Raw genomic sequence first — 12,290 nt, 5'->3', positions numbered from 1 at the left:
GCAAACTTGGTATATTTATGGCATACTGATGACAATACTATATTCTATCGTAAAAAATATATTTTTGTACATTATTTTTTACATGGCATGTTTCGGCTTGGGTCTAATTGCCCACGGCCCCTTACATTATGCCCCACGCTTTTAATTTTTAGTCAGTTACAACAACAGTATATTAAACATATATAATGCAAAGTACAGTGGTACCTCGGTATACGTCGTTAATTAATTCCAGAAGATAGGACTTGTACCGAAAATGACGTATACCAAAGCATTTTTCCCATAAGAAATAAAGGGAAAGGAAATAATCCGTTCCAGAGTAAGAAATTCTATTTTATATGGCATATTATACATTAATGGGGTTGTATAAAATAATGTAGACACTACTTATTACTAAAATGCATACATAAATTAAAATAAATGCATAAATAAATTAAAATAAATTGAAATAAAAATAAAATTTTACGTCACTTTACCTTGCTGAGAGGAGTTGATAGCCTACAAGGATGGTGGTGAGGAAGGGGAGGAGGAGGAGATGATATTTTTTGGAAGGAGAAGTCCCCTTCCATTAACTTCAGGAAGATACAATTCTGGGTTTTTTTTCTTTTTTCCTGTCTTTTTTTTACTTGGACCTGGTTGAGGCTCACCAGGTTTGAGTTTTACTAAAAACCTGTCCATTGAAGTTTGTTTTTGCCTTCTAAGAATGTTCCTGAAGTGGGACATTGTCTGGTCATTCTACACAATACTGTTACAGCTTGTTAGAGCCGTAACAGTATTGTGTACGCGGGTACTGTACGCGGTGACTCATCCCGACCCATTCAAGTAGCAAGCGCGTCATATCCCAAGCAAGACGTCGTATCCCAAGACATTTTTTCCTCGTCAAAACACGACGTATACCAAATTCGACGTATTCCAAAGCAGTCGTACACTGAGGTATGACTGTACTTGAACAGAAAAAAATTAACCCGTAAAAACAAAGTTTTTCACTATAAATCCTTTATATGCGTGGCGGCTAGAGTCGTCTCGTCCTCTGGCTTGAGATGGCTGCCACCTATGGGTCAGATGATTGCCTGCCACCATTAAGCAATTGGTAATTACATATAAAAAAAAAATCCTAAAAAGTGTCAAATTTTGGAAAAATATTTTCACGAAAATTGATTGTCACGCACAACGAGTCTGTGGGCAAAATGTCAGCTCGATTGGATCACGGGAAGTGGGTAAAAAAACGACCGAAAGATTTGCACGGTCGTAAGCGCGCAAGCAAGCAAGTGAACTTAATATAAAGGATTTAAAAAAAGATTTGAAACTTTTTAGTACATTTCATAAAAGGGCTAACAAGTACTCTTTGGGTCTTTCGGTCAGTGTTCAATACACAAATTTCATGGCCACTGTGTGCCTTGAACTGGAAAAAAATAATAAGGCCAAGTGCCACCACGGGCAACCGATTGCATACCATGGGATTGACACTGGCAGGCTGGCATCTTAAGCTAGTGTTACTGCTTTAATTTGTTAATTGTAAAGTGTTTATTTTAAGGGTATTAACTTTTCCCCACATGGTGAAGCTCATTCGTGCATGGCATTTCCATCGTGAACAACTACAATTCAGCGAATATCAGGTAGAGTTGGTTGGATGACATGCAAAATGATACATCGTGTGGGCTATCCTCATGCTCAGCAATGTGGTGCCTTTAAGGGACAGTACTGCGAGTAGATACTTGACCTGTCTGTGCTGAGTGTTTTTCAAATGGGTGGCTTTTCTGAGGGTACTTCAGCTTCCTCTCGCAAGCGTAATGTGTCCAAAATTGACATAACCTTGAAAATTAGAACCCTTCTGAAAATAAGTTTAAACTCGATATGGCCTTCCTGGATAATTATTAAAATAAGAATTGTCCTCGAAAATAGCAGTTTTCCTGTATGGTACGTGGAGTTTATAAAGTGTGTAGTCTCACAACTATACAGTAGTGGAGTGATGTTAGACTTTTGGTTGATTAGGCCATTGGGAATGGGCTAGAGTTGTGTATGTGAAGAAATATTCCAGTAAAAGAGAAAAAAAACACTGCCATACAATGACATAGGGTCAGGATCAAGGCGGAGAGAAAGTAAATCCTAAGCAAAACAGAAACAATGTTGTAGGTCTGGACTTCAAAACAGGGAGCTAGCCAGGAATTGATATATTCTGCAGGAGGGAGTTCTAGACAGTGTGGCAGCTGAGGAGATAGAGCGACCTATTGAGAGTGGATGCTCATTAGCAGAGGGCCCAGGGAGTAGAGTGGGATGCGATTATGCTGTGCACGGTGTCGAGGTGCTTTGTGGTGTTCGTGACTCAGTTGTGTTACACATAATCATCGGTGCATTTTAACTCTTCCCACAGAGCGAAGTACCACAAGCTAAAGTATGGCACGGAGCTCAACCAGGGTGACATGAAGCCTCCGACCTTTGATGCAGGTAATCAGTGTGTCATACTCAACCCACAGTAGTTCTCAACATGAGGCAAGGCTAGCTTAGGGGGACATACTTATGTTTTATTCTTCGGGATGTGGGTGTCACTGGCAATCTACCATTTATTGCCCATGATTAAATTAACTTAGTAAATCTGTGATGTGGGCATCATCCATAATGATTGTCATCAAGCATGGCCAGTGGGTGCCTCACCTCCCTGTAAGGATTTTTGAAGGCCAGCTCCTTAAATGCATAGGTACTCTCTTGGTACAAAAGATTAGTTGATCGTTTGGTAGAGGACTATTGTTATTACTTGTGTACTTAGTTGCCCATTATTTTTTCTTCATTTGTTGAAAGTTTTTTTGTGAACTGGAGCAGAGTTTCTATTAACTGGAGCCGAACCGACAGACACGTGTGGTTTTTAGTTGAAAAAAAATCATGGAACTTAAAATGCATATTCCTTAGGAATGCTTCTTTCAACTTACATAATAGTGGGCCGAGCTTTAGGTTTTAGGAGCAAGCAACATCTGGGGTTCTTGGATTCAGCAGGACTTGCATTCTTTGTGAGCACTGTATTGTTCCCAGTGAAAGGTTTCCCTGTATCAGAGCCGCTAACCCAGTGGTTCTGAACGTTTAGTGCACACACCCCCTGGCTGTGCGAGATGCCCTTTTTGGCGGTTCGAGACACGCCAGATTTTTTTAGAAGGTAAATGATCTAAAATACTAATTAAACACGGGCATGTAAGTACAACCACTTTGTTTCATCAAACCTATGTATTTATTAACATTTTCCATGTTTTTTACGATTGAGAACCAAATGGGTGCAGTGAAGGTTAAGTACCACTGCACTCACCCATGGGTTTTTATTTCTTGAAAGTGGCTGAGGGGGCATGTAATTCAGGGTCTAAAGTAAGTGTTTGCAACTGTACCTCTTTAGTAAATGTAAATTTGGGCATACACCACCATTGCATATCCACCGCACTTTATCTCAAAATATTCACACCGCACTCCTTTCAAAAGGAAGATGCGACCCACACACCAAGTGTCCACTATACTTTAGATTGAGTTGGACTCTATATGGTAGTGGCTCCACATTTGCTGGGCACTGGAGGCTGTGATTTAGTTTGTTGGTCATGGAGGAGTTGTTTGACCATACTTCATCACACTGGTTGCAATGGGTTGGTAAAGGGGAGCACATTTTTTTCTCGTTTCTTGCAGAGTGCTCGACTGGTATGGGTGCTCCTATCCAGTATAGGAGGACATGATTTATATATGTGTTCTGAAGAAGGGCCATTGCCCAAAACGTCACTTTATATTTTTCATTTGACGGCAGTGGTATTGATGAATGTGAGGTTTACAAATACAAAGTGTGCTTGTGCACCACTGCCAATGCAGTATCATCATATAATGAATGGGATATATGGCTTTGAAAAGTGTAAATGTTGATACATTCTCATCCAGCTGGGTGCCAAATTTTCAGAATTTAAATATGCTGTTTAACATTCCAGTATCCAGAAATGGATATTGTCATCCTGTTCAAACACATTGACTTTTTCTACATTCGTTTATGCTATAAACACTGAAAGTGCTATGGGTGGGGTGAAGGGTTCAGTTAAGGTTAGGGGTAGGGTTAGTTGGTATCTGGTTGAATTTTTTTTTAAATACAGTATATGTAGGGCTAGTATCTGGGGGGGCTATTATTGGATAATTTGATTATGATTAGAGGTAGGGCTTGTGTCTCAAGAGCTAGTGCAGTAGATCAAATAAGTCTGCTTCTTTGTCCGATTGCCATATAGTTTTCACAGAGCTTCTCTTTAAATAATGTGCACAAAATATTCTCTATGTTGCTGGAAGCATCAAAGCAAGGTGGCAGTGGCATTGCCTTTGGTTACAATTACTTGGCATGCACGTTGCTGTTTGGAATATGCACATTTTACATGTTTTAGTCCCGTGTCCTTAAATGGACTGTTTGGAGAGACATGAAGAGGATGACTCATCGAGACTGTAGTCAGCCATTCTCCCTTTTAGTGTATCACAGGTCCTGTGCCTGTTGTGGTAAATACATTGAATTGGCATCCACCGTTGCAGGCAGCTTCATACAGTAATGCTGTAAAGTTGCAGCACCTCACAACCAGGCGCTGTAAATAAATGTCCAATGTTTGAAAGCGCTTGCATTTTTGTGTAGACTTCCCTGCCATGGCATCCGCATGCTGTGGAAAATGTTGACCTTGACAATGTTACACAGGACCGACAATCCCTTAAAAAAACAGAGTCTAGTAAAGTGCAAAACTTTCATGTGCACCTGGTCAGAAAAAAATACTAGTTACTTGAATTTTCTCGAAAACGGTGGCAGGAAGAGCAAGCAAAAAATATCCACCTTGAGCAGTGGAAAAAGCAGCAGTGCTTTTGTGTACATTGCTATTTTGTCTGTTCATCGACACAGCACAGTCAGACAAAATGTACTGAAACACACTGAAATGTAATTGAAAGGATAATAACAATAAATATTTTTCGATTTAAAGCTTTCGTGACTGCAGGGATTCATCTTCTTGGTTTTTTCGGTAAAGTCACGTAGAAGGGAAGTAATAAAATAATAAAAATAAAACATAATAAAATAATTATCACGACGTTTCGGCTACAACGCAAGCAGCCGTCTTCAGGTGAAGAATGAGACACTGCCAAGCTAGGAGCTTATATATAAGCTGAGTTGGAGGTGGAAGAAGAACGCCTTAACAAAATAATGTGCATATCAAGAGGAATTTAGCATATTAATGGGTCTAAAATCCTACGGCCTTTCACTGGAAAAACCACCTCTGCGGTACTAAACTCTACTGACCTGGTATCCACAATCAAGGGGATTTCCCTGTCCCCAGACGACCTGCTTGTCAGTTTTAATGTGGTTTCCTTGTTCACCAAGGTTCCTGTGCCTGACACCATCGCAATCATTGAAGACTTGGTTCATCAAGGACTGAATACTGGGGTACCCCCCCTGGTGAGACACTGCTTAACCAATACATACTTCACCTGGAATGGAACCTTCTATAAGCAAACTGAGGTCACCCCAATGGGCTCCCCCCTATCTCCGGTTGTAGCCAACATTTTCATGGAGAAATTTGAGACTGACGCCATCCAGACTGCCACTCTACACCCGACCTTATGGAAGAGGTACGTAGATGACACTTTTGTCATCTGGCCACATGGCCAGCCTGCTCTAGACCAATTTCTCGACCACATCAATTCCATACACCCAGCCATCAGATTCACCATGGAAGTCGAAAAAGATGGCAAGCTACCCTTTTTGGATGTCCTAATTAAAAGGAGACCTGATGGTTCAATGAGCCATTCTGTCTACAGGAAAGCCACCCATACGGATGCCTACCTTAAACCGGATTCCCACCACCATCCATCCCAGAAGAACTCCCTCATCAAGACTCTATACCATAGAGCCCAATGCATCTCCGACCAGGAACACATTGCCAGTGAACTCAAACACGTACGCCAAGCTCTTAAGGCTAATGGTTACTCCGACTACACAATCCGCAAGGCCATCACTCCAACCATCAAGAAGGATCCTGTTGAGGAGCCTTTCAAAACCATCACCATACCCTACATTGCTGGGGTCACAAAAAAGATCTCCAAAATCCTGATTAAACACAAGATTCAGGTACGATTCAACACAGTACATAAAATCCGTGATCTGGTCCCGTCTGTAAAAGACGTGGTTTCAGACATACAGTACCCTGGCGTCTACAAACTAAGTTGCCTCTGTGGTAGCAGTTACATTGGAGAAACCAAACGACATGTCTCGGACCGCATCCGTGAACATAAAGCAGACCTGAAACACGGTAGGACAAACACCTCAGCCGTGGCAGATCACTGTTACAATTCAGTGGGCTCACATGACATTGACTTCTCCAAGACAGAGGTTCTCTGCAAGCCATCTGGCTACCATGAGAGATTTGTTCATGAGGCGATCCACATATACAAACACAGAGACAATTTCAACCGAGAAGATGAATTCTGGCTCAGCAATCATTGGAAGGACGTAATAAACCACTTCAGATCTTAACTGATTGTTATTCACGTTTATTGTGACTTTCAGACCGCAGTCCACTCACTGGCATTAACTGTGTATCTTGTGTTCTCCACAGGGAATGCATTATTTGCTCCGCTGCGGGTCTCCTGCCACCGTTCTCCCATTCACATGTTTCATTGCTTCTACATACTATTAACATGCCCTCCCTTTGTTAATGCTACCCCCCTCCCTTTGGTGCTGCTGATCCTGCATAATGCATGGGCATAATATGACTTTGAAACCCCCCCGCCCACCTCCTACGCATTTCCCATGAATATGCTGAATTCCTCTTGATATGCACATTATTTTGTTAAGGCGCTCTTCTTCCACCTCCAACTCAGCTTATATATAAGCTCCTAGCTTGGCAGTGTCTCATTCTTCACCTGAAGACGGCTGCTTGCGTTGTAGCCGAAACGTCGTGAGAATTATTTTATTATGTTTTATTTTTATTGTTTTATTACTTCCCTTCTACGTGACTTTACCGAAAAAACCAAGAAGAACAATAAATATATCTGAAAACCCTGTGTTATGTTCCAGAAATATTAATTAAAACATGTCACTTAGTGGAACTTCCAGACCAATGTAATGCCAGCAGCATTTGAGTGCAGACCGTAGATTGGCATGTCCATCGTCTCTGCATTCTCCACAAACTTTCCCTAGTCAATGGCCCGCAGCCAGCGTGCCTTCACACCCCACCAGTAGTACGATGTTAAGATCTGTTTGTGCATAGGGAGGCACTGTCACTAAATACAATCTTGGGTAAGACACATTAAAGAATTAGGACTGGCTAAAGATTCTGGCCTGCGAGTGTCTAGCAAGTGGTGTATGATGACATCAGGACCCAAAGCTAAACACGGAAATACAATTTTAAATATTAAAAAATGCAGTAAAAACTTCATGAAAGCACACAGGCTAGTAATAAGAACACCCCACTAAGTAAAATAAGCACCCCAAAGCTAAACACAAATAAAGGAAGTGATAAGGAGTTTAAGAATACACTAGTCTTTAGGTCTTTCGGTAAAGCCACGTAAATAGAGAAAATAATCAAAATAATAACAATATCCACGACGTTTCGATCGCAACACAAGCATAGTACCTTTGTCTTGATTTTGCCAAGACGAAGGTATTCTGCAAACCCACTGGCTATCAACAAAGATTCGTTCATGAAGCCATCCAGATATATAAACACAGACACAATTTTAACCGAGAAGATGGGTACAAACTGAGCAATCATTGGACGGACGTTATTAGCCAGTTTAGGTCATAATTGGCTGTGATGTTCCTATCCTACCTAGCAGTTATTTTCGACTCTCTGAGTTACACTCACTAACACAGCCACCGATAGCTGTGTTAGTAAATGGCGGCTTGCCATTCTTTTCCCGCTCCATGTGGGCACTTACATTGACATGCTAATCTCTCACAATACAATGGCCACCTCCCCACAGCTCCGTAGTACCTCCCCCACATTGGCATTAGCTGCCCCACCCATCTCTAAACCATTTGTAAACAGCTCTTTGATTGGTGTAGACCTACTGAATGTTACGGAGACATCTCCTACATTAACATTAGCTGCTCTGCCCATCTCTAAACCCTTATAAACAGCCTGCCTCGGCAGATTTCCCCCTCTTTTTTCACTTGAAGACGATTGCTTGTGTTGCGATCAAAACGTCGTGTATTCTAATTATTTTGATTATTTTTTTCTATGTATGTGGCTTTACCGAAAGACCCAAAGAATATGAATTCTGCATTCATGATAGCTTTAAGTCAAGATTTTACACTTGTCTTTGGCAATATTTTAATGGTAGGGCAGATTTGGGCAAGACGTATCCACTTGTTACATCACTCGGAAAAAATAACTTGTAAGTTCCTTTGGTATTGAGTATTCATTTAAATCTTATGTATTTGCCTGGAATCAGGTTCGGAGTTGTTGAAAATCACTATCCCTTTCACAGTTGAGTAGGGCCAGATGTGGCCCTGTTAGTGCTGAGCTCGCATTTAGAAGGGCCCGAGTAAGTATCCAGATTTTGGGTTCACTCGGAGCCCATTCTTCCACTAGGGTCTGTTTAATAATTTCCACTTTGAGGGAAGCCAACAGAGGTGGTCCTATGGGGAGACTGGATCACATCTTAGAAATGCCATCACTGGCTTAGGGCCAGCAATGGAGATGACCATTGCTTCATTGCTTTTATGTAATTCAGAGAATATTACTTTTTGGCCTTTACAATTGAGACCTTGACAATTTCCATCTTAACAAGCAATATGAGCAGCTATATCATGTAACCTCCTTTGCCAGTACCAAAATATGATGATAGGTTTTTCCCAGGCGTTAAGATGTTAAAACACCAAATTGAAACCTTTTACAAGGAATCATGTCTGCATTAACCACAATACTTGTGGTCAGAATACAAACAGAAAACATACTCTGATAATATATGCATTGTCCTTCAAACTGATTGGTCCACACCAGAGACAGCTTTCTTTCGAGCCTCGTCTCAAACGGTGTTAGACCAGAGGACGCCAAAAGGCGTACAGCCCAAAGACAATGCACTATCAGAGTAATGATAACATTTTAACACCTGTTTTGTTGCCAGAATAAAATATATATAAAAACTTTTTTAAAAACACGCTTTTATGAAATGTACTAAAAAGTTAAAAATATATTTTTTCTGTTCAAGTGCTTTGCATTAAAAAAATTAATATACTGTTGTTGTAACTGACTAAAAATTCTGATGAGCGCTCAGATTCCTGGACTATGTGCATTTCACATCTAGTCCCGTATGTCAACAATGTGATGTCGGGCCTATTGGTTGGTGCATGTAGCCTGCCGTCCACAGGTAAAGGCCACTTGAGGTGTTAGCTTCTTTTGCAGAAACTACCTGGCCACAAACGATAGCTCAACGAAGTAGCACATGGCATAGAGATTCATAGCAGCCATCCAGCAGTACATCGATCGTCACATCGTGAACATGAATGTACTGTAGTGATGGAAGAACTCCACGACTCCAGGAAGTGGCCCGAAGCTTGCCGTAACGTAAGGGACTGTGGGCAATTACAGCCATGGACAATTAGACCCAAGCCGAAACATAACATATAAAAAAATAATGTTTAAAAATATCTATTTTTATCATAGAATATATTATTGTCATCAGTATGACATAAGTATACCAAGTTTGCAGTCGATACCACATTGGGAATTGGGTTAAAATTGAGTTACAAGATTTGAGGATACAACAACAACAGACAGAGTGAGTTAAATGAAAGCGTGTAAAAAAGGGGAAAAACCCTTTATTTTGGTACTGGCAAAGGAGGTCCCATGATGTAGATGTTCACCCCGAGCTCTCATTACTCTGATAGTGCATTGTCTTTGGGCTTGTACGCCTTTTGGCGTCCTCTGGTCTAACACCAATTGAGACCAGGATCAAAAGAAAACTCTGGTGTGGACCAATCAGTTTCAAAGACAATGCATATATTATCAGTGTTTTCTGTTTGCATTCAAACCACAAGCGTTGCTGTTAATGCAGACATAATTCCTTGTAAAAGGTTTCCGTTTGGTGTTTTAACATCTTAACACCTGTTTTGTTGCCAGAATAAACTCCGTAAAAAAAGTTTAAAATAACAACGGTTTTATTAACAACTTCGTTTAACTTGCGGTCGAAAAGTACGTCAATGGTGCCTGAGACACGTGGCGCCTGCTTTTTTGTGCGAGCCGATTCCACAGTTTAGGGACCGTGGCGTTTTGGATCTACAGAAAAATATATAATTAATAAGCCGTCCATACAAATATTTTAATTGCCTGAAAGGAGGCAATTGATGAATAATTTGATGCCGATTTTGATACAGGCATGCATTGTCTCCGGGTGCAAAATGTGGAATTGATTGGACAACAGGAAGTAGACTAACTTTTGATTACAAGATTTGACCACGACAAACACAAGTGAAGTTAAATAAAGCCGTTGATAAAAGGGGAAAACCCTACTATCAAGCAAATATGAGATTGTAATAAAAGTCAACTAATTACCCTATTGTATATTGTATGTACTGCTCGTGAGTGAATGGCATAGATTGAGTAGTTTCTGTCAACATCTCTTACAGCAGACTGCAATGACGTGAATACTAAAAGAGTATGGAAACTCATAACCTACAACCTGCAGCAGTCTATTATGGATATACCAATGTGTATCTTGATACGTGAACAGTGGGAGGAGAGATCTGATTCGTCTAAGTCAGTGTTTCTTAACCTGGGGTGCACTGACCCCCTGGGGGTGTGAGATGCCCTTTCTGGGGGATGCGAGACATGCTAGATTTTTTTTAGAAGGTAAATAATCGGAACACATTAAGTACAGGCACGTAAGTACACCTGCTTTGTTTCATCAAACCTATGTATTTATATAAAAATACAATTGAGAAGCAAAGGGGTGCAAGGCTGCAGTAAAGGTTGAGAACCACTAGTCTAAGTTTTCAGGTGTCACACTTCCTCATATCAACCGTAATCCTAATTGTGTGATGTGCCATTTGCACTTCTTCCTGAGTTATGAGTTCTCTGTGCATATACAGCTGGTGACTGTGCCCAACTTGTTTGTACAACACCGAGTTGCAGTACATTGCAAGGTCATTGTGACGTTCACGTGCATTACAGTAGTGAGCAAATGCCTTTGAAGAATGGTACAAGCAGACTTGGGCTTGTTTTATTACTGGGCGTTATACGTCTCTGGTTCAACCCTCTTCCCACACTGCACTCTGCCCAAAAAGCACCATGTGCTGTGGTGGTCACGTGACTTTGGCGGCCTCCAGTGGTCAAAAAACAAAATGCTTCGCTTTGTGTGGGGGGTTTTTTTTAGTTCAGACCCAACCGTTGAAAAGTGCCAGAGGATAGCTGGACCCACATGCGAAGAGGATATTCACTGCATCCATGTTTATAACCTCAATTGTGTAAGATGGATACAATTAGAATTGATAGCAAACACATAATTAGTGTTGGTACATTTACACTTGTAGCATGGATCATGTGTATATTTATGCCATCTGCCTGGCAAAACCGGAGTTTTTGTATGTAACAGCTTTCTAAATTATGGGCCGTCTTACATAACAGGGACAAAGTGCATCTATAGTTAACAATGTCAATTTAAACTGTCTTTCAATGTTTATCATGAGAAGACATCACATTGAAGCTGAGTATTACAATAAAAATAAAATGTGTTCTTACAGGAACCACACATGTTTAAACATTTTATCGTTTTTCCATGCTGAATTTTTTTGCTTAAAGAGGAATGGCTTTCAAAATTTAAATGGCTGCCTTGTCCTAAGCCACATGTGCTCAGGTGCAGATATTGATAGGAAGGTTTTGTTGGGCTAGGGTGCTTGTAAAATAGTTTATATTTTAGTTTAAATCCCTTCATCCCTAATGGCACTGCCAGTGTTTACTTGACACATTGTCATCACTTCACGGCCTTTTCTCTGCCAGATCCTGCCACCTTTGCACTGTACAGTCGACAACTGACTTCCATGGTCTGTCCTTACATCATTATCACCACACTATCGTGTTCAGCCTGCTGTTTTGTCGCTGACCTCGGGGTACCTCTCCAATGCCTGTGTTAGTAACCTGCCATCTTCCATTCTATAAATGTACCCCATCCACCACAACCTCTAGTCCCTGATTGCGTTTACAATGCTTTCTTACTACATTCTATTTTGAATTTGTATGTCTCTGACCCTTTATACTTCAAGTACATTTTCCCTAATGTATATTCCTTTCAGAAGTCTTTGCTGAATTGAATCAGTC

At 40.8% G+C, this 12,290-nt stretch overlaps 1 protein-coding gene across 3 annotated transcripts in view; it reads left to right on the top strand.

Annotated features, from left to right (window-relative positions):
- LOC144933373 (striatin-3-like) overlaps window positions 1-12,290 on the top strand; it is a 119,043-nt gene that overhangs the window by 48,716 nt on the left and 58,037 nt on the right. For all 3 annotated transcript variants that reach the window (XM_078858070.1, XM_078858071.1, XM_078858069.1), the window contains exon 3: window positions 2,369-2,442. In XM_078858070.1, coding sequence (XP_078714196.1) covers window positions 2,369-2,442 — 74 coding nt within the window. The remainder of the gene's footprint in view (window positions 1-2,368; window positions 2,443-12,290) is intronic.

Source organism: Lampetra fluviatilis, chromosome 7, assembly GCF_964198595.1.
Source record: "Lampetra fluviatilis chromosome 7, kcLamFluv1.1, whole genome shotgun sequence".
Classification (NCBI taxonomy): domain Eukaryota; kingdom Metazoa; phylum Chordata; class Hyperoartia; order Petromyzontiformes; family Petromyzontidae; genus Lampetra; species Lampetra fluviatilis.
This window is presented reverse-complemented; position numbering and strand designations above follow the sequence as displayed.